This window comes from Arvicanthis niloticus, chromosome 5 (assembly GCF_011762505.2).
Source record: "Arvicanthis niloticus isolate mArvNil1 chromosome 5, mArvNil1.pat.X, whole genome shotgun sequence".
NCBI classification, from domain to species: Eukaryota; Metazoa; Chordata; class Mammalia; order Rodentia; family Muridae; genus Arvicanthis; species Arvicanthis niloticus.
The window spans coordinates 284,385-308,096 of NC_047662.1; the positions used below are offsets into that span (position 1 = coordinate 284,385).

General features: G+C 43.9%; 1 protein-coding gene across 1 annotated transcript; it reads left to right on the plus strand.

Annotated features, from left to right (window-relative positions):
• The first annotated feature begins 24 nt into the window (after positions 1-24).
• Positions 25-3,374, plus strand: B3galt6 (beta-1,3-galactosyltransferase 6). The gene has a single exon (XM_034502397.2). The coding sequence runs from the start codon at positions 224-226 to the stop codon at positions 1,199-1,201; it is 978 nt and encodes a 325-aa protein (XP_034358288.1). The 5' UTR covers positions 25-223; the 3' UTR covers positions 1,202-3,374.
• The last annotated feature ends 20,338 nt before the right edge of the window (positions 3,375-23,712 follow it).

The window sequence follows — 23,712 nt, forward strand, 5'->3', positions numbered from 1 at the left end:
AATAGAAATGGCGCACGGGGTCACGTGTCAATTATCCTTGTACCAGCTCCAGACTTCGAAGCTGCCCTGGATATCAGCTCCAGGGAGTCTAAACGCCTAGCCACTGTGTGCCTTGGGGCTCCTCCCACGGTTACCAGGCCTAACGGGCCACGCCACTCTCCAAGTCGCGCAGGCGCCTTCCAGCCTCCGCGCCTGCGCTACTCAGCAACCTCCCGCCCGCAGCATGAAGGTACTTCGACGCGCTTGGAGGCACCGGGTGGTGCTGGGCCTAGGCGGGCTGGCATTTTGCAGCACTACTCTGTTGTACTTGGCCCGCTGCGCTTCTGAGGGCGAGACGCCCTCCGCTTCTGGAGCCGCTCGACCCCGCGCTAAGGCCTTCCTGGCAGTGCTAGTGGCCAGTGCGCCCCGCGCGGTTGAGCGCCGCACCGCAGTGCGCAGCACGTGGCTGGCACAAGAGAGGCGTGGCGGACCCAAGGACGTGTGGGCGCGCTTCGTTGTGGGTACTAGCGGCCTAGGCTCAGAGGAGCGGCGCACTCTTGAGCGCGAGCAAGCACAGCATGGGGACCTGCTGCTGCTGCCCGACTTGCGCGATGCTTACGAGAACCTCACAGCCAAGGTCCTGGCCATGCTAACTTGGCTGGATGAGCACGTAGACTTCGAGTTCGTGCTCAAGGCGGATGACGACTCTTTTGCGCGCCTAGACGCTATACTGGTGGAGCTACGCGCACGTGAGCCCGCACGCCGCCGACGCCTCTATTGGGGCTTCTTTTCTGGGCGCGGTCGCGTCAAGCCGGGAGGTCGCTGGCGAGAAGCTGCCTGGCAACTCTGCGACTACTATCTGCCCTACGCTCTGGGCGGTGGATATGTCCTTTCTGCGGACTTGGTGCATTACCTGCGCCTCAGCCGCGAATACCTGCGTGCGTGGCACAGTGAAGATGTATCGCTGGGCACCTGGCTGGCACCAGTGGATGTACAACGGGAGCACGACCCACGCTTCGACACGGAGTACAAATCTCGAGGCTGCAGCAATCAGTATCTGGTGACACACAAGCAAAGCCCAGAGGACATGTTGGAAAAGCAACAGATGTTGCTGCACGAGGGCCGGTTGTGCAAGAATGAAGTGCAGTTGCGCCTTTCCTATGTCTATGACTGGTCAGCGCCACCCTCCCAGTGCTGCCAGCGCAAAGAGGGCATTCCCTGATGTCATTGCGGGTACTGTGGCCTCTCCTGACACAGGCCAAGCTGCCTGAGCAATCTGGTCAGTTATCTGGGGTGAGCTTGATTTATCCAATTACTGTTGAGGCCTTGGGTCTAATGGCCAGAGACAGCTTACAATGTCTAGTCCACTGGGTGTGCTCATTATTAGTGGTCTTGTGTAAGGCCTACCCAAGGGCATCTGGTTATGATTTGGAGATTGCATCTGCACACACACACATACACACACACTACCTGGCCTGTGTAATGCCACCTATCAGTCGTCTGGAGTGTGAGGGCAGGGGCCTCTTCACTTGAGCTTATAGTGCCCTCATTCTGCACTCTACAGCTGACTGCCCATCTTGAATGTTCTGCACAGCCTGACCTGCAGACTATGTTGAATTCATCTCAAAATGTTATTTGTCAAAGTTGTCTTTATTGTTTGGGCAAAGTTTCATTCTCTTATGTCTCCTGTTTTTAGCTTTTGTCATGGACAAATCTGAGGTTTGACTTGATTTTCAAGTCATCTAGCTTAGAATTTTTGTCTCTGTGGATAGAGTTTGGTAAATATAATGCAGTTTGCTTAGAGCCTATTTATAAATATTGTATGCGTGTATAGATAAGAATTTACAGAGAGGGGCAAATCTCTTGGGTTCAAGGCCAGCCTGGTCTACAGAGTGAGTCCAGGACAGCCAGGACTATGCAGAGAAACCCTGAAAACGTCTTAATTTATTTTTAATTACGTAAGAAAAATACTTGTGTCAGAATTTGTATCTGTGGATTAATCTGTCAACAGCCTAAGTGGCCAACCCCACTGCTGAGTGTGTTTAAAACATAGAAGGATGTTTAAATTCTCCATCTCTCAGGATTACACATAGGTCAGTCCCTTTGTGTGTCTGTGTTTGTTTGTTTGTTTGTTTCTGAACAGACATTACTTGTAAGACTTTTCAGGGAGCATGAGCCTATGAACTGTAAGATTCTTGGCTATTACAAAGTTTGTCTTTCAAAATGGTTTATTCACACCAACATTCCTTACACTATTATGCTAATATAAAAGTTAAACAGCTGTCTCACCTAGCAGAGAACAGGAAATGTGCTGCTCCAGGTTCCACTGGGTAATCTCCAGTGAATCAATTTCAGAATCGTCCCAGCCACCACACACTGTGAGGGACTTCAGTTGTAAATTGTAGGAGACTGAAAGGAGATCCTTGAGAGTGTAAGCCAGTGGCTAGTCAATGGCGGGCTTAAGTGGACTGAGTAACAAACAGCTCCTGAAGTTTAGGGGTGACTGAGGCCAGGGCCACCTAGAGAGTCTCAAGTCCTCTTGATATCAACACAGAGGCTATAAAAGCCTTGTCACAAGAGAATCCCCAACAGTCTCATTTTTGTATCATTTCATTGAACAGTACCTTTGGACTGGTTTACTCCCATATCAGTGTCACCTTAGTGTTAGTTCATTAGCATATCAAGGCCTATCCTGGGCTAGGCTCTCTTGGTGAGCTGCAGGGTGGGCTGCCAGTGGACTTGCTTCTGAGGCATAGCTCTTAGCAAAGTTGCCTGCTGTCAAACTCAAGCATATTATTTCGGGTCACACAAAAATGCTTTTGAGTTACACAACATGATTTTGGTTCCCTACAAGCTTCCACAAAGACCTTCAGATTTCTTGTGTCTTAGCAAAATTCCAGGAATTCACACCTGAGACTTCCTAGATTCTCTCTTAAGGAAATAATATTTGTTACCTAGCATAGCACCCCAACCACACAAACTTCAACAATATTACATTACATACCCCCTTTTAATGTTTAAAAAAAAAAAGAAGAGTATTCCTAGAAGAATATAATAAGGTGGCTCCAGAATAAATGGACAATCTGAGCTGGCCTTGACCTCCAGCTTTGGATGATATTGCAATCTCTGCTATTTTAATGGAACTGATGTTTGGGTTTTTGTTTTTATGAGACAGGGTCTAGAAATGTAGCCTAGACTAGACTTGAACTCAATCCTGCCCAATCTCTTGACTACTGAGATTAAAGGTATAAGCCACCGAACCTAGTTTACATTAACTTTTTGTTTGTTTGGTCTGTATAGCCTGGGGATATTCCTGGATGGGGAGAGACATGCCCTGATTACCTGTCATTTATTTGCTTTTAAATTTTCAGGCTGTAAACTTGAACATGTTTGGATTCTTCCTTTTCCTTTTGTTTGTTTTCCCCCTGTTGTTTTAAGCCATACCCAGTTGGGTTATTTTCTTTAGAAAATATTCAGGACTGGAGTGTGAAACCCTAGGTTTGAAAGATGGGTGTTCTTATCAAAGACTGTTTCTCCTATCTTCATAATGTAAGGTGGTCAAGTCTTGAGACATGTAAGAGTCACATTAGGAGGCCCAATACACTTTCTGCTGGGCTCTAGAGGAGAGGATGAACTGCCCAGTATATACATTGTTCATACATAGAGTGTGAGATGGAATGGGGTTTAAAGGTGCCATGACCTCATAGGACTGGTGTTTTTTTTAGGGATGTTGATAGCGAGACCAAGATTCATAACAATCATTTTCATCTAGGATTTTTCACCTGAACCTTGGAATTGCTTGAGGAATAGTTAGGTCTCTTTCAAAATGAGCTTGAAGAGACTAAACAACATGAAGGACCATGTGGCTATAGGCAGCCAGGACTCAAGCTAAGGGCTCCAGATGACTGTACAAAAACCACAACACAGGTGCCAAAAATCTACAACTTATGTAAGCTGTAGAGATGATTCAGTCAGTAAAGTACTAATCATGAGGACCATAGTTTGATCTCATCCCCTGGGACCCATGTAAAAAGCCAGGTGTAGTGATATGTGTGGGCTTGTAATCCCAATACCAGGGGAGACAGAAACAAGAATGTCCAGCCAGGCTATCAGTGATCCCCAGGTCCCAATACAAGACCCTGTGCCAAAACAAGGTGGTCATTTCCTAGGAACACTCAAAGTTGACCTCTATTTAGCCTCCAAACATGTGCACACTGACACACACAACAAACCCCATACTTATTTTTGCTAACTGTTCAGGGTGTTATGTGGTACTGTTCCTAGGGAGACATCTACTCACCACCACCCGAAAAAAAAAAAAATGGCAAACCAAAGTGAATGATAACACTAAAATCCAACTTGGAGAACTTGTGGGTTTCTGGGGTTACTTAATAGGAATATATGAGTGAAGGGATATTTACAGAATCAGACATCACTCAAAAACAGCTGCATCACCCACAGCTCACCTCAATATAGGTAACAGCTTATGAAAGCTGAAAATCTGAGGTACACTGTAAAACTTACAGGCAGTTCCACATGTTGGAGAGTGTCTTTCCAAGTATAGTTAAGTTGGCCCGAGGACCCTTCCCTCAGCCCCAGTTCAGTTGATCTCAGCCTCTTTATCTTTTCTAGGTGACTCAGTTTGAGAATGTTTTTCAGCAGTCATTACACCTTACATATGCTTGTGGAGGGAGAGACCTAATGAATCCAGTCAGTTAGAGTGACTTCCTAAAGCTTTGGGGTTGCTAACTTCCAGAGTTTAATGGTTTCCTTACAAGTTTCAATGTTTTATCTCCCTTCAGATTATCCTTCATTTTTGAAGGGCTTTCCTCCAAGATCGAATGTTTTAAATGAGAGGAAACTGCTAACCAACACAGGGAAAACTTTTGAAATGGGCCCAAAGCTAGTTAGTAAAAGTACTATCCATGTAAACCTGACAGCCACCTGAACACAAGTAGGAAGCTAGATGTGGCAGTACCCATTTGTAAGTGTGGCACTCTGTGGCAACAATGGAGGTGAAGCAGGGAAAACCACTAGAAGCTCACAGACTAACAAAACTTGTCTCAGTAAGATGGAAGGTGAGAACTGACTTCCAAAATATGTTCTCTGATCACCAAAAGTACATCATGGCACAAGCATGCTCTCTCACACACCAGCTAGACACAAATAGTTAAGTGTGTGACAGAAAATCTGTGTCCTTGGCTCAGTACATATATTTAGGGAGGTCATAAAGACTTTAGGATTTGAACAGGGCACTGAAAATGCCAACATGCGACTAATTTGGGCCTATTGAAGTCAATATTTCATATCCAATCTTAGGGGTATTTTGAAGTAAAAACTTAGGGTCTCTTTAGAAAGTCAGTTGTGTCAGATGGTGGTTTAGTGGGGCAGACACATAAAGGAATGTTTTCCTGAAGCAGACACAGATGAAAGGATATCCTACTAAGGCAAGTACATGAAAGAATGCATGTTGAAATGCTAATGACACACACGTATTGGTTCACCTTATGTTACTAAGCTCCACTTATGATGATGCCATGGGGGGGGGGGGAACTCTGGTGGTGCCACTTCCAAGGACTTGGGCTGATTGACAGAGTGATGTCAGCTGATACAGACTCATATAGAGTTTTGCTATGAAAAACTCACATGGTGAGACAAGACCCATGGGAGGACACATGTTTGGAGAGAGTATAAATAGAACCCAATGTACAATGACAGTAGGCTTACATAGCTAGGTTTGCAACACTTCCTGGTTTGCATCTTCCTCTTCACTAATCTTTGCTTCATTAAGAAAGGCATGGCAAAGAACTTCTGGCATTCCTGTTGATCCTGATTGCTCCTGCTGACTTGAGCCAATTGGACAGAAACCTGGCTGTCTCTACTAGGTCATGCCAACACTACTAAACTAGACTGCTGATATATTAGTGAAGTGTTTGCAAGTGGATCGAGCTGCTGATTTCTGTAAACTGAACTGCTGATTTCCTAAATCACAGATTAGATTTGCTCCAAAGAACAATTTCTAAACATGTTTACTTCCCCTTATCTTAATAACCTTTCTTTTCCACTACCTCTGGTGGGTGGTGGGCTAGAAGAGAGATTAAACCATTTAAGAGCCTTTATTAAAATCAGAGCTGAGAAATTTTTAAGCCCACAGTGTTTTGTTTTAATTTTTTTGTTTTTGAGCCATAGAGTTCCACCAGACTGTCCTCAGACTCACTATGTAGTCTGGGTTAGTCTTGCGCATATGCAGTGATTTTCTGCCTCGGCATTTGCATTCTGTAATTATAGGCATCAGCCACCATGTCCACCTCTAAAGCTTCAAGGGTCTTTGTGAGTGCAGTTGTCAGCAGGGTAACAATCCAAAGAAGGCAAGAAGGAAGTTCAGTTCTACACAACTAAGTAAACAGTGTTGGTTCAAACTTTGAGCATCTGACCCCAAGTAGTTTATTTTAGGCATATTTAAAGACAGCACAATTTGGTGAAAATTTTCCTGGTAATAATTTACTTAAACCCAGGTGTACAATAAAATGTGGCTATACATGTGATATCTTCCATGAAGATGGGTTCTATAGCTCAGCAGTGGTAGAGTACACCTTTATTTACAGGAGGTCAGCCAGGGCTGTAGAGAGCAAACCTGTCTCAAACAACAACAAAAACAAAACAACAACAAAAAGGCTTTTTCTATAGATTGACTAAATGTGACATCTTCCCATAAAGATAGACTCTATAGATTGACAAGCTCACAGTAATAGTCTGGGAAGGATCTGATGCCCTCAGATAGATAGCACAAAGGACCCTATCTGCTCCCAGCCTTTTGGACAGATAACAGGTTATATATCCCTCCCTTTGAAGGGATAACCCTATGTTTAACATTCCTGGTTCCCCTAATGCTTATCTGTAAGCACAAGAACCTCCATCCACTCAGATAAAGCATTAAATTTTAAAGCTGAATAGAGCTGATTGTGGTGGCACACACCAGTAGGATTTGCTGAAGAAGGCAGAGGCAGGAGGATCATGAGTTCAAGGACAGCCTAAGCTATACATTTTGGGGCTGGAGAGCTGGCTCAGTGGTTAAGAGCACCGACTGTTTGCCAGGCAGTGGTGGCACACGCCTTTAATCCCAGCACTTGCGAGGCAGAGGCAGGCGGATTTCTGAGTTCGAGGCCAGCCTGGTCTACAGAGTGAGTTCCAGAACACCCAGGGCTACGAAAAACAAAAAAACAAAACAAACAAACAAACAACAAAAAAAAAAAGTACCGACTGTTCTTCCAGAAATTCTGAATTCAATTCCCAGCAACCACGTGGTGGCTCATGAACATGTAATGGGATCAGATGCCCTCTTCTGGTGTGTCTGAAGATAGTTACAGTGTACTTACATACAATAAATAACTAAATCTTTAAAGGTGAATAGAGCACAACCTGGCTAAATTTCCCCATTCATGCTGTGGGCAACATGATGTCATAATTGAAAGGATACCTCAAAGCTAAAGACTGTCCCTCTGTGACTTGCAGTCATGTACTTTCTGTGGTCCTGGAGCCAGCAGACAGGCTATGAATTTCAGAGCCCAGGCTGCCTTCCAATGACACTTTTATCTTGGTTTGGGGTCACTTTACTACCTCTCATGGTACTAGCTACAACCTCTCAAGTCTTGTAAGATAAAGTGCCACATCCTGGAAGGTAATGGTCATTCCAGGTGATCTCTTTATATGTTCTATTGTGTATCAAAACACCACAACCAGGGCAATGGACAAAAGAAAGCATTTTATTGGGTGCTTACTTACAGTTACAGAGTGTTAGGCTGTAACCATTGTAGCAGAGAGTATGGCAGCAGGTAGACATTGCACTAGCTGTGAGCTCATGTCTGATCCATAGGTTACATGCAGAGATGGGGAGAGAGACTGGACCTGCTATGGGCTTTTGAAACCTCAAAGCCTACCCTCACTGACACACCTCCTCCAAGGCCACACATCCTAGTCCTTCCTGAACAATCCGTCAACTAGAACCAAACATTTGACATATGAACACATAGAGACCATTCATATTCAAACTCACATGATCTGATTCCAGAAAGTAGCTAAGCTCTTAGGAGACAAGAATTTCAGACAACTGAGTCCATCTTCATAGGGAACTTGGGACCAAATTGGTACGTCTCCTAAATGGCCTGTGAGATCTTACCTGTGGGACCCACTGGATGAGGTATTGTTATCAGGCCTGTTTTTGTTGGGGTTTCCTTTTGTTCCTTTTTCTTTCTTTTTTTTTGGGGGGGGGGAGGGAGGGTGGTTTTGTTTGGTTTGGTGTGGGTTGGGTTTTGGTTTTATTTCTTTGAAACAGGGTTTCTCTGTATAGCCCTGGCTGTCCTGGAACTCACTCTGTAGACCAGGCTGGCCTCAAATTCAGAAATCCACCTGCCTCTGCCTCCCAAGTGCTGGGATTAAAGGCATGTGCCACCACTGCCAGACTTTTTTTTTTTTTTTTTTTTTGAGGGGGGTGTATTTCAATCCTTGATCAGAGGGTTCTGACTTACTTCAGGATCATCCACAGCACCAGGAGAACTTGCTCTGTTCTATTGTCTTCTTCCTCTTGGGGGAATCCTTGTCTTCTACTCATAAAGCTGATGTGAATTTGTTTCTCTAGCCAGGACTGGTAGGAGACCTAGGATTCTGGCTACATCTAGGTTGTGATCCAACTGCTCACATCTTTAGTGCTCCGCTTTCTGAATAAGATTCTCAAGGATCCTGTAAAGAACTGAGTTGTACTCCACAGGAATGATTCAAGCCTTAACTGCTGATCCTAAAAAGAGACTTTATCTAGAAATAATTTATCTGTAATTGTGATTGTTTAGGTGATGTCACTGGAGGCCCCAATTTTACAAAAACAAAACAAAAAAAAGCCCTGGGGTTGGAACACCCTCCTGTGTACCACAGGAGACAGTGGGTATAGTGTTTTGAATAAGAATTACCACTAAAGATTCATATTGGCCAGGCAATGACGGTGTACACCTTTAATCCCAGGACTGGGGAGTCAGAAGAAGCAGACAGATCTCTGAGTTTGAGGCCAGCCTGGTGTACAGAGTGACCAGGACCACCGGGGCTACAAGAAGAAGAAACCATGTCTTAAAAGAGAAAGAAGAGGAGGAGGAGACAAGAAAAAAGAAAAAGACAAGAAAAGAGAGAGAGACAGAGAGACAGGAGTTATATTTAAATGCTTCATTACCAGGGATGTGTTTTGAGGTTTCAAAAGCCCATGCAAGGTCAAAAGTCTTTCTCCCCGCCTACAGATCAGGATGTAGACTTCTCAGCTAGTTCTCTAGCACCACATCTGCCTGTATGTCACCATGCTCCCACAATGATAATAATGGATTAACTTCTAAAACTGTAAGCAAGCCCTGTAGTGGGAATTTTGTTTTTTTCTAAACTCAGTCATGTTATGTGATTATGTTTTTGTTTTAATCCCAAGTGTGGGATATGGGGCTGCTACAGATTGTTCACAGCCACTACGATTTGTCTCATGCTTTAGGAGGGGCATGCTTTTTGCCAGCTGCAGATAATTTACATTTGGAATGATAGGGACTCTTGAGAGGGTATAAATGAGAGCCCTGAGCAGACCCATGGAGGCTTCTGATCCTCCTGTGGTTTGTCAAGTGGTTATGAACAAAGAGAAGAGAAGAAATTGAATATCCTGACAAGGAAAATAAACTTGCTCCTAGGAACTTGATGCCTTAATAGCAGGAAGTAGTCTAAAGAGATTGATGCCCCCTTCTGCTTTAACCTGCATTCTCTCCCACCTAATGTTGTGGGAGGTTGAAAGGGATTGGACAGAGAAGGGTGGTAGATATAAGTAGCCAAAAACAAACAAACAAACAAAACAAAACAAACCCACCTATAAGAGACAGCAGGGTACAAAGGAATGGATATTCTGTTTCAGAACTTTAGCTGCTTGTATTCTGATGCTAATTATGCCTCCCCCCCCCAAAAAAAAACCCTTTTGTTCACTAGAACATCTGCATGTAACCTCTGGGAACCTGCCCCCAGTTGGTTCTGATTGGTAAATAAAGATGCCAACAGCCAATAGCTGGAAAGGGCAGACAGAGGCGGGATTTTAGAGTTCCCAGGCTTGGGACCGGAAGGAGGGAGGGAAGGTGGAGATCTGCCATGCAGGGAGAGTGTGGAAGAGAGGAGAAACGCCATATCTGAGAAGAGAGCAGGACAGAGAGGCATAGCTGCCATGTGAAGGAGCCAGGAGAGCGCCGCCCAGAGAAAGAGCCCTGTACCCAGCTGGGCAGCCAAGATAGATCTCGGGATTAACTGCAGGGAGGTTAGGCAGTGGCCAAGTTATTGTGATGTTTAAGGCATATTAAAATATAAAGGCTGGGTGTGTGTCTTTCGGGAACCTAGACCTTGGGGCAGGTAGTGAACCAAGCTGCTGCTGAGAATTATTAATTAATAATTATTTTTACACAGGATATCAGCAAAAAGTTTATTGCAGCTGCTGCCTCTGGCCTATCTCTTGGTTTTCTTTCAGAGGGATTTTCTATTATTTCTTTGTAATTTTCCATTTCTTCTCCTTCTTCTCCTCTCTCACCTCCTCTTCCTTGTCTTCTTCCTCTATTCTGTCTCAAAAAAGGTTGGGAGAATGGCTAAGCAATTGGAAAATTTATGAGTAAATATGGAGGGGTCTGAGAAACAAAAAATGGATGAAATGGGAAAACCAAAAGGATCACTCTAACTCTTCATTTTTGAAAGGGTTGCAGAATTGGCTGTGGAACTGGGGAGATTATGGGTAGAGATGGAAGTTCTTGGGAAGAGAATAGTGCTAGAAAGAGGTTCAGACCTGGTGAACTTCCCACAGGATGAAAGAGAAAAGCAAACTGGGCTAGAAGGCAGATCAAGTTCCTGCCCTATGCTGCACACTTTCAGTTTCAAGTCCTCACAGCTCCTGGGTGGGATGGGAAGCTGGAAGGAGCAAGAGGCCATGCAGGGCGACAGAGTTAAAGAAAAACAGCCTGGTTCAAGAGATCTTAATCTTAAACCAAGTGCACAACCAGAGGAGGGGCCTGGGATTAAAAAATCACCATGGGTTTTTCCAGTAATTGTGTAGCACATGCCTGCTAATGGTGCCGATCATGGTTGTGATGAGATAATGAGGCATCCTATAGAAATGATAGATCTGAGGTATTTTAAAGAGGCTATTATTTCCTACAGATTGCATTATCCTTATGTTAAACGACTATTAAGTAACTGTGCTATCCAAAATAAAGTTATTCCCCAAGACTGGTAAGGTTTGATAACAGCTGTGCTAGAGACTGATCAGCAGATACAGTGCTTAACCTGGTGGAGGGAGGAATCATGACTATTGAACAACGGAATAGAGCAAGGGGTGTGAATATTGTTAAAGATCAATCACTTTAACAATTGATGAAAAGTGGTATTCTGATCTACAAGAACAGATTTCATTTGATGATGCCTTTATAGAGCAATGTTGTTTTTAAGAGCTTGGGACAAAGTTGAGGAGCCCAGGAAAAGATCTCACTCATTCACTATGATTGTATAAGGCTCTGGGAGAAGTCTTCACCAGTTTCTTGCAGATTGTTTCAGCTGTAAACAAAGCCGTATCAGACCTTGATGCGAGACAGGTGTTGACAGAGATCTTAATGTTTGAGAATATGCATACCAAATGTGAAAGAGTTATTAGACTGTAAAGACATGAGCAGCACCAATGGATGGGTGGATGAGGGACGTGCTCATCATGCCAATATCATAGGACAAGCTAGAGGTCACCAGATACCTGGTGCTTTAATTTCTATGGTGAATTCGGCCATTTACAAAGAAATTGTGACCAAGCCACTAAAAATCTCAGATCTCAAAAAGTGCATTAACTGTGAAAAATATGGCACTTTCTATCAGAGAAGCAAACAAGCCTCTCTGGAGGCAATGGGGTCTCCTAAATGACATCTAGGCTTCCCAGGATTTGCAGACACTGTGGCAAGATATGTCATTGGAGTAATGAGTGTAAGTCTAGGGGTAACATACAAGGTAATCTCTTGCCATCTGGAAACAGAAATGAAAGGCCTGCCAGCTGGAGACTCTGAAGCAAAAAAATATGCCCCTGGTAAGCCAGGAGATAACAAAGCAGGCAGAAAAACTGCAACTAAGTATTGCTGACAAAATAAACACTGACATTTATTGTATCTCCTTTTAAACTAAAAAAGCAACAATATTTCTCAAATTTTTAATTGATATGAATTATTGTATATTGATAGAAATTTAAGGTTATATTTGCTACAACATACTGTATTAATGTTTCAATTCTTGTTTAAGGTATATATATGTACATATAAATTGAATGCAGCTCATTTAAAAATGTAAAGTCCTAGTCCTATGAAAACTGCTATTGTAAACTGCTTAGGGTAATTAAGAAATACAAGTTAGTAGTTATTCACCTATAAATAATCTTAGTAGTCATGTTAGGTACTAGCCTAGTTAATTTATATGTTTTCAAAGTTAAGCAGAAAGCCCACCAACATTGCAGAAAGCAGAGGACATCTGACAGAAACTTCGCAGAGGAGAAAACCCCAGAGAGAGTTTTACTAACTTCTTACATATATTAACATCCACTGTAAACAGGGCAGTATCAGATCCAAATACGAAACAGTTATTAATTGAAACTTTAGCTTTCATAATTCACATACAGAGTGTAAAAAAGATCTTAGACCTTTAAAAGCTAGATCAACACTCAGTGGATGAATGGATTAGAACTATTGTTGATATTGACCACAATAACTATATAATTGGACAAGCAATGTCTAATAATCCTAGATATCAAAATGTCCATTGTTTTTTTCCTGTGGGAGATGAGGTCATTTAAAAGGGGATTGTAAGCAAGGCATTCCAAGAGACTTCTCTAGAAAACTTCACCCTTCTGAGTTTGTAGAAGTTGTGGTAAAGGTAGGCATTGGACTAATGAATGCAGATCAGCAAGAGAGATGCAAGGAAATCCCTTACTGATGGGAAAATCCCTACAAGATAATCCTGTAAATAGGGGAAACTCCCTAAAGGGGTTAGCTTGTACCTGGCAACAAACAACACAAGGCAGGCATTTTCTAACAGCAATGAAATAGCTAATTTAAACTCAGTATTGAAGAACTAAGGCCTGCTACAGAAGGCAACACTGCTCTAGACCTAGTCACAATTAGCCCATCAATCAAGGGCAAAATAGCTCCACTAGATAAAATAAGAAACTCTGGAGATACTGGGAAACCAACAGCCCTACTTTAAAACAGTTAACTGACAAGCCTGTGTATGTAGAGCAATGGCTCTTGAATAAAGAAAATTAGAAGCACTTGAGCAGCTGGTACAAGAGCAGATGGAAGTTCAGCATATAGAACAGTTTACTAGTCCTTGGAATTCTCCTGTGTTTGCAATTAAAATGAAATCTGGAAAGGATGGCCTATAATAATAATTGACTTAAAAGACTGCTTCTTTGCTATTCCCCTGCAAGAGCAAGATAGAAAAAATTTGCTTTTGCAGTACTTACTTATAGCAATGTTAAATCTGTGAAAAGATACCAATGGAAAGTTCTTCCTCAAGGAATGTTAAATAGTCCAACTCTGTGTCAATATTTTGTACAACAGCTGCTAGAAATAACTCATAAACATTTTCTGAGATCCATAATTTGCCACTATATGGATGAAACCTTGTTGGCTGATTCTAATGCAAATACATTAGAATGTTTAATGAAGCAAAAATGATTTTACATAGTTGGAGTTTACAGATTACTCCTGAAAAAAATACAGAAGAGATTCTATCAACTATTAGGATTTAAATTAAGTAAAAGAAAAAAAAAGATTCAACCTCAAAAAATACAGATCTAGCCGGGCAGTGGTGGCGCACGCCTTTAATCCCAGCACTTGGGAGGCAGAGGCAGGTGGATTTCTGAGTTCGAGGCCAGCCTGGTCTACAGAGTGAGTTCCAGGACAGCCAGGACTACACAGAGAAACCCTGTCTCGAAAAACAAAACAAAAAAAAAAACAAAAAAACAAAAAAAAAATATAATACCGTATATTAATGCTGCTGAAATTACCTCATTGTGAGTAATTAATGAAGATTATCAAAAAGTTTGTAGCAATTTTTTGGGAAAATTAACAAGTATCCCAAAACAAGCAACTCCACTTCAAAAACAAGCAAGCAAACAAACAACCCCCCCCCAAAAAAAAACAACAACAAAAAACCCTAATTCAATTCTCCTCATATAGTAAAAGGGACATCAATTTCTGAAGCTCCTACATTTTATACTGACTTTTATAAGTCAGGAACTATGGAGTAATTCAAAGCCATATGTTTTGGTTCAAAAATCAGAGCTATATGCAATTCTTATGGTTTTATTAGATTTTTCTGAACCTATCAATATAATTAATGACTCACGTTATGTAGAGAGGGTTTTGTTACATATAGACTGCTAAATTTATTCCTGATAATTCAGAATTGACATCATCATTTATACAAATGCAACAGACAATTCAAAACAGAAATTATCCATTATCCCCCATGATTGAAATATCGTATGGGATTGCCTGATCCAATGGCACAGGAAATGAAGAGATTGACCAATTAATTATTACTAGAAAATGTGCTAGAAGCCTCAGAATTTCTTTTAAAAAATCATATTAAGAGCAAAGGTTTAGAGAGAAATTTTCCATTACTTTGCAACAAGCCAAATAAATTGTAAAGAAAAAAAAAAAACAGTCCTACTTATTCTTTGTATACTAACCCTAACTAAGGGAGCCCAAGGAAATGAAATTTGGCAGATGTGTGTGTTTGACTCTGCAGAATTTGGGAAAATAAAATTTGTTTATCATACAATTCACACATATTCAGGATTTCAATGGGCTTCTTCTTTAACTTCTGAATAAGGCTGATTCTGTAATTGCACATCTGTTGGAAGTGATGGCTATCATGGGGGATACCTTTATGAATTAAGATTGATAATGTCCCCACATATTTTTCTAGTGAAATTAAATGTTTTCTTGTTTATTATAACAAAATATATTACAGGTATATCATACAATCGAACAGGTCTAGCAGTTATAGATAAATCTAATTGTACCTTAAAGGAGATATTTAATAAACAGAAAGGGGAATAAAAACTCCCAGAAATAGACTGGATAATGGCATATTAACTTTAATTTCTTTGAATGTTAATAAGGCAGGAACAACAGCTGATGAAAGACACTGGGCTATAGAAAAACTCCTGAATTGGATCAACCTGTATACTTTGAAGATGGTTCAACATCAGAATGGAAGTCAGGGAATGTTATGTTGGGGAAGAGGTTTTGTTTATATTTCCACAGGTAATGAAAGATCCAATCTGAGTAAGAGAAGCTTCCACATGAAAGGTATGACTCAAGGAATGAAGAGACACAAAAAGATAGCAACACAGATGAAGAGGAAAGCTGACACCCCTGCATGGGAACAACTCAACAAATTGGTTGAAGAAAGACAGATCAGACTGGCAGACTTAAAAGCCTTGATGCTGAAATGGACATTGGAAGAAGGACAGATGATCAGGACTGCAGTTATGAAGGATAATCACATCAACTGATCCTCAGAAGACATTTGGACTGTTAAGTTTATGGGTTTGATAATTGCTTCTGTTGTAATAGTTAAATAGTATACAATTTTTAGCTTAAATAGGAAGGGGGAATTTAATCTAACAACTCTAGCTGGAATATAGACACATTTTTAATCCCAGGAGCAAGCAGATCTCTGAGGTCAAGGCCAGCCTGGTACAGAGCAAGTTCCAGATACAGAAAAACTGAGGTCCAGGTATAATGGTACATACCTTTAATCCTGGCTCTCAGCAGTCAGTGAAGAGGAGTATAGTGGAGTTGAGTGTAGCAGTTTGGTTGGTAGCTGTTCAGTTCCTGGAGTTTAGAGAGAGTTTTATGGGGACAGTTTTACAGACAGGTTTTAGAGAGAACAAGCTAGACACAGGTGAAGACAGAATGAGCCAGAGAATGAGATGAAGCAAGATTAGGACAGATTGCTAGAGTTAGTTCGAGGCCAAACAGAGCAATTCAGTCAGAAGCTGAGAGAAGCCAGTTTGAATCAGTCAGCCTGGGGAGGAGTTTGAGCCAGAACAGTTGGGTTGAACCAGTCAGCCAGAATTCAGAAAGAGCTAGAAAGGGTGAGCTTATTCAGTAGTTTTCATTGGAGATGATAATTATGACAGGTGAATAAAAGTTACTTTTACTGGATCCCTGCCTGTCTTAGGGATACTAACTAAGGGTTACTAGATGATGTGAAGAAAAAGCAATAATGAAAAACAATAATGAAAAAAGCAAGTTGGGAAGGGTTCATCAGGCTTACACTTCCATATCACTGTTCATCATCAAAGGATGTCAGGACATTAACTCAAACAGGGCAGGAACCTGGAGGCAGGAGCTGATCTAGAGCCCATTGAAAGGATACTGCTTACTGGCTTACTCAGCTTGCTTCCTTATAGAATCCAGGACCATCAGCTGAAGTGGAAACTTAAGAGTTCTTTGGAAAGTTGGTTGGATGGTGTTTTGCTGGGGCAAGCATGTGAAGGAACGTTTTGTTAAAGTGGACACAGGCGTGAAAGGCTAAGGTGGACTCATGAAGGATCGTTTTGGTGAAGCAGACTCGGGAGATGCTCTGCTAAAGCAAGCGTGTGAAAAGACATGTGATGAAAGAGTCTTTGCTAACAACACGCATATATTGGTCTTCCTTACACACTGCATAGGTGAGCTGCATTTGTCAGGATGCCATGAAGAGAAATGCATCAAAAAAAAAAACCCTTCTGGTGGTGTGCTGCAGTCTATTGCTGCTTTCGAGGACTCAGGCTGACTGGATGCATGTGCTGAGGCAAGAGCCATGCCGAGGCAAGGCATATGATGTTTGGAAGGTATAAATAGGACTCCACGGAGTGATGGAGTCAGAGCTTGGCTTGCTTGTACAGCTAGCTGTGCAAAGCTTGGGGGGGGGGGGGGCTGTCTCTTGTCTTCACTGATCTTCCCTTCCCTGAAAGAGGCACAGCTGAGAACTTTTAATGTTTCTGTTGGTCCCTCCTACTGACTTGTGCCAAGGCTGAGGTCTTGCTGTCTCTGCTAGGTCATGTAACTGCTGTCACTAACCCAACTCTACCAAACTGGACTGCTGGTGTATCCTTGAGGTGTTTGTGAGTGGATTGAACTGCCACTGCCTGTTAACCTGTGAACTGAACTGCTGGTTTCCAGACAACACAGACAGGAATTACTCCAAAAAAAAAAAAAAAAACAAAACAAAACAAACAAAACAAACAAACAAACAAACAAAAAAACAAACAAACAAAAAAAAACCTTTCTAAAGAGATCCACTTGCCCCATATCCTTTCTTTTCCACTACCTCTGGTGGGTGGTGGGATAAAAGGGAGGTTAAAGCATTTAAGAACCATCATTAAAAATAGGATTTGAAAAAAAAAAATGAAAGTTACAATCAGCCCAAGGATGGCATCACCCACAAGAGGCTGGGCCCTCTATCAATCACTAATTAAGAAGATGCCTAACAACCAGGTCGTACGGAGGCATTTTCTCAATTGTGGTTTGTTGGAATGATGTTTTTATGCACTGTGTAAAGATTGTCTCTGTTTTATACAAATGCTGATTTCTGAACCAGCAGAGATCTGATTACAGGCCAGACGTTGGGATTGTTAAGCATCTCCTGTCTCAGTGTTTTGTAAACACTCCCTCTCTAGCCTTCTTATTGGTTTATTACAAATCTGAGGACCTATAGCAAAGGCAGGAAGTAGAAGTGGGAATTCCAGGAAGAGATAGGAACCCTGGGAAAGAAGATTTGCCATGGAGACATGGAGGAAGTCAGACATATGAAACTGAGAAGAGGTAACCAGCCATGTGGCAGAACTTAGATTAGTATAAATGGGATAATTGAGTTACAAGCTACTTGGGTACAAGCTTACCTTAAGGACTAGCCATTCACTTATTAATAAATAATGCTCTGTGTCATTGTTTAGGAACTGGGGCAGACATAGAAATGGTTCCAGAGGTTCGCTCCTTTTTAGTAACTCTAGTTTGTGTCAAGCTGACCTAAAACTACCCAGCACAGTGTCCTAACACTGACATACTTATCTCCTGTCATGCTCTGGGGTGCTTCACCCCTTGATATCTTACATGTCAGGTAAGGGAGACATGAGTGATGAGAACCAAAGAGATTCTGGGGAAAAGAAGGGAGAGGTGGCAAGTGCCAAAGCACCCAGAAGACCTAGCCTACCTGAGCCTCATCCATGTCTTATCTTCTAATTAGACTCAGCTCCCTGCACAAGGTGTAATCACCAAGACTTGCAATGTGCCCTCAGCAGTATTCCCAATGGACTGTAGCACGCTTCTATGACAGGGCTACAGAGAAAGAATACTGTTTGGGGGCTTTCTAACAACACTGTGTAGTTCAGCTCGACCAAGCTGACATTGGTGATGAATGCTGCTCCAGTTGGGGAGAAACCAGGAGTCATGGTGTATGACCACTTCAGCTTCATGCTGTAGAGTAAACACCCTAGGTAGCAACTGCCTCTTTGAGGCCAGGCCTGGTATGACAGCAGGCCATGTGAGCCTGCATCAAGGTCTGCCTCTTTACTAACCCAGGACCTGACTTACCATGCTCAGTGACCAAAGAAGAAGAAGGAAACCTAATACCCAGCTACTTCCTCCTGGTGTCTGGTCTTGGCTGACCCAGCCTTTACTATGGGCCATCCTCACAGTCTCCCACTTATGATCACGAGAGGAAATGATGGTCAGTGTTAGCTCAAATCCCTGTGGTGGTGGCAGGTCAGTCTTTCCCTCCAGCATACCAGATAGGCCCTACCTAGCCTTGTTAGGCCTGCACTAGAGGAAGAATCCTCTATAATCCCCTGTAAATGCTTCAGAGAGTAGGGCATTAATGTCCTGTTCCTGAGAGATGTTCCTGTGGCAGTAGCAGGTACAGGCCTAGGAATTTCATTACCTCTGGGCTACTATAGAGGTATCTGGAAAGGCCAAGAAGTGGCTGAGGCTTGGAATTGATCAGCTGTTTGAGAGAGATACTTCAGTGGCCAAAATGGAGTTTGTGTGGCTCCAACAGGTGGCTCCTGTTTACTCCAGTTCTGGCTGCCACCTCATATCACCAGGTTTCAGCAGAATTGTCTCAGGGATATGGATGCAGGTGAAGCTGGAGTCTTGCTGGGGTTGGGCTACATGTGTGCATCCTGGCTGTTGCAAAACTGATGTTATCTCCTGGAAGAGCCTGTGAATCACTGCCCCAGAGCAAGGGGCTGTGCCCCAAATCCTCCCAAACAAAGATCCTTTGTTCTCAAACCCACTTTTCCAGGCCCACCTGAACAACGGCCAGACACACAGGCAGACAGACGTGCCAATGGAGGCAGCCAGCACAAGTAGAATCAAGGCTATTTTCCATACCTGAGTGATTTTCTCAGCCTACCTGCCTCAGCTCTCAGAACTAAGCATGGAAGACCTGGGGCTGACTGCAGGAGGCTCCAGCAGCTGTCCTGGAAGGAGTAGAGCCATGAGGTCTTAGAACCCATAGTGGCCTCAATTGGGAGCCCAGGGTCAGATTGGCCAAGCCCAGTAGGTGAGCAGTACCCCCAAATACAGGACTTTTGTGTTCTGCTCTACGCTACAGTCAGCCATGAATGTTAGTCAGCTTGCCTAAAGCCAGTGTTCCAGGGACAACACAGTCCACACAAGGCTCCCACTGTAACATAGGATCCTCTTTCCAGGCCAGGAGCCCCTTTTTGGCTGGGAAGCCTCTCTCCCTTGACCTCTTCACCCACTTTTTCCACCCAGGAAATCTCAGATACCAGGGATGCACTCACAGTAAGCTAGTATGAGGTTCTTTGTTTGTTTGTTTGTTTGTTCGGTTTTTTTTTTTTTGTTTTTTCGAGACAGGGTTTCTCTGTGTAGCCCTGGCTGTCCTGGAACTCACTCTGTAGACCAGGCTGGCCTCGAACTCAGAAATCCACCTGCTTCTGCCTCCCAAGTGCTGGGATTAAAGGCATGCGCCACCACTGCCCGGCTAGTATGAGGTTCTGAGCAGCCATACATCCTATGCTGAATTTCCTAGCTGACTTCAGCAGGACTAATGCCATTGGGTCTTTCCAGCACCAAGGACAAAGAACTATGTCCACTCTTGAGTTTGACCACTTGCTACAGAAAGCTCCAATCAGCTGGACACCTGCCCCATGGTTCTTTCTGGATCCAGAGCAGAGATCCCTGAAGACATAGATACCCTTTTCCCTTCACTGCAAATTAACATCCACATTCGGGGTGCCTCTGTAGGAATATACCAAGACATACCCACAGATTCTTGACATCACCTATACAGACATTAAGTTGCCTATATAAGTTCACAAGTATACACAGATGTGAGAGAGGAACACCTTCAAAGAGAGCACCCACAGTGCCAACCAGACACACTTGGTTTTCTTCAGAATAAGTAGTCTGAATCTGGGCCTAAGGATGATACACTGCTTCAAAACTCAGGGGGCCCAATAGAGGGCAAATAACCCAAGGGGTCTTTAGAGTAGACCCAGTCAAGACAGCCTAGCTTAGCTATATTTTAAGGCCTCATGTATAGGCTGATATAAACAGTCCTCTTCCCTATGTTGAACTCCCAAAGGGGAGTACAGGTGGGTATGTGTGGGGACTGGAACTGGCAAAGCCACATAACCCCTAAAATGTAGGTTGTGGAGGCTTAGCCTTGTTCATGACCAGAAGCTCCTGACTCTGCCTACTCCTTCCAACTCCTAGCTTGAGAAGGAGGGCCCAGGGCTCAATGTCTTGGGGATTTTCTCAGCCTGTGCAAGGTGTCATGGTCCTCCCTACCCCTGGGTCTTTGGACAGGAATTCTTTTTTTGTGTTTGTTTTGTTTGGTTTGGTTTTTGGTTTTTTGAAACAGGGTTTCTCTGAGTAGCCCTATATCCTTAAAGGACTGTCCAGCCATACTGGGCATGAGGAGCATGTTCTTATTTGTGCTCCAGCCCAGGAAATGGTGGCAAGGATACTAAGGTGTCAGGCTCTGACTGAACACTACAGCACACCTTCAAAACCTGGTGGACATTGCTCCAAGAAGGGGCTGGCCAAGTCTAACTAGGCTATGGCCCAAAAACAGACTCAAGAAGGGATTTGGATCAAGTATTTCCATGTTGGGTATGGCCTGCCAGGACAGTCAGGAGCTCTTTACAGCGGTTATGCCTCCAAGTCCTAGCCTGGTAGGCAGAAGGATCAGACTGAGGTTGTGGGAAGTCAGCTTAGCAAAGGGGTTAGCAAGGCCAGCCAGCACCTCTGGCTGCTCGAAATCAAGGGCTTGTGATCAGGAGCCAAACCAAGGCTGTCCAGCACAGTACTAGCCATGCTTTCTCTGTCCTCAGCTAATTATCCAGATACTTTGGCCACTTCACAAACCAGTTTCAAAATGGGAGAATGTAGAAGAAAATTACCTTCCTCTGATGTCTTTCTACTCTTGGGACCCTCAAGCTAGCTCCCACCTGAATATTAGCAGCTCCAGTCTGTCTGCCTTCCATAGCATGCCATGCACAGGCTGGGTATAATTCCTCTGTTCCACACAGCCTCTGACTGGATAGATATGCTAGGTGTCTTCCATGAACCTCTGGAATATTAGAGCCTAGGACCATGTGAGAATTGAGAAAACCATATGGTACAGCTGGGTAAAACAGACAAACCAAAAACCAAACCAAAACAACAAACAAACAAACAAACAAACAAAAACTGGCTGTTGTGTCTTCTGGGCAGGTTGCATGTGTTTTTCTGTATCTGTTACCTGGACCCTCAGTAGGAGCCTTCCACCCCACCCTAGACACCACTCCTGTGCTCCTGGGCCCCCAGACACTAGGGCTCATCTGGAGACAGCACATTCCAAGGAAATTACAGCTAAGTGGCTAATGACCTCCGATTAGGGCAGAAACGGGGAGGAAGAGCAGACAGACAGACTCAGGTGGAGTCAGGCGCCCAGACAAGGCCCACCCCGATTCTGGCCACCTGCCCGGGCATTGCTCTGTAGAGCTGTGCCCTGATCACTATGTCTCCTCATCTCTCATCTCCTCATCTCCATGTCTCCTTGTGGAGTCCTAAGTCCCACTCTCTGAGTCTCCATCAGGGGGATTACAGTCCCTACAGCAGCCAACAAGACCAAAGAACAAAGCTGAGAGACCATTACCCTGGACAGGGAGGCCCTATATCTGGCTCAGGAGAATCTGGCTGGTGCTATTCTCCATACTGGGTAGCTAGCTGGCTTCCAGCCTCAGCCTGATCTGCACAGAGCAATGCTGCTTCTACTGGAGCAGAGGAATTACAGGCTCTGGCCATGCAGAGAAGCAGCCTTTGAAAACCCTATTAATGTAAGGGAGGTGGTTATGGATCTGCAGGTGTAGATATTCAAACCATACTTCTGTGCCACCCCACTTCTAGTCCCTGCTCTGCCTTCTCACAGAACCGTGATCCTTAGTTTCTCACACCGATGGGCCCTGAAAAGTGTATAAACTACTTTCCCTGCTATAGTGTGGGTGGAGGCCCTGCTCCCCTCGGGGTGAGGATCCATTGAGCCACAGCCTAAGGGGTTGGGCCTCTAGAAAGAAGACCTGAGAGCGCTAGACCTTGGTCCAGCAGGTATACTGCCCAATAAGGGTGCTGAGAGCAGAAAGGGAAGAGGGTTCCCTGAGAGTGGAGTTTAAAATCTGGCCTGGGCTCCCGGGTCTGTCAGGACCTCAGTAGCTGGCAAGTGGGAGGACCATTACTCCTTCCTGGGGCCCCTTTCTATTTACTCAAGTGACCTTGGTATGCTCCTACTAGGGTAAGGACCCTAGTAAGCTTGCACCATCCCCCATCAAAGTAGCTGGCATCGAAGCTGCAGTCAAGTGAAACACAGATCTCTCCAGACAGCCCCAGCCCGACGCCACAATGGGGGTTGGGAGTTGGGGTCCAGAAGAAAGGTGGAGATGGGTCAGTGGCCAAGCTTACTACTACAAAGACTGGCGCCATCCACACCACCTTAGTGCCTGGTTTGGTTGACCTGCCTCACTGCTCAGCAAGACCCTAGGGAGGGGCCCTCCTATAGTAACTCAAAGAGGGTCAAGGTCTTGGGTGAGAGATAACAGCCCACACACTTTGGCCTCTTCCCGTTCCTACTGCCTCGCCTTACATGCTATGCTGCTCACAGGCCTATGAGCAGACTCCTCTCCTCTGCTGTATATTTGCCTTTGGGAGATCATTCCAGAGCACTCTTCCCTGCTCAGTCTTGAAGACAGAATTCTGATGGCCTGCCATGGTTTTATCTTGAGAGAAGTCAGAGGCTGAAAGCTTACCACCACCTCTTGATGGCCCAGGTACCAACTACAGATAGTATCTTGGAAGCTCAGGCAGCTGGGACATCCTGAAGCTAATTTATATTCTTTGACCAGAGTTTGCCAGAACCAAAATAGTGTAGGACTAGAGAGGCCTCACATTAGTCACTGCTCCTACCTTGAAGACTGCAGTGGATGAGCTGCTAGGTCTACCCTGCACACCCTCTGATCTTTGAAGAGTGGTTGCCACTACTGAAGAAGGTGGAAAGAAGGGGAAGTCCTGCCTCAGCCTGGAGACAGGTTTTCCCTAGCCCAGATTTTGTTTTACCACACTTAGACAACAATGTGCCATGCTGGAGAGCACATGCAGG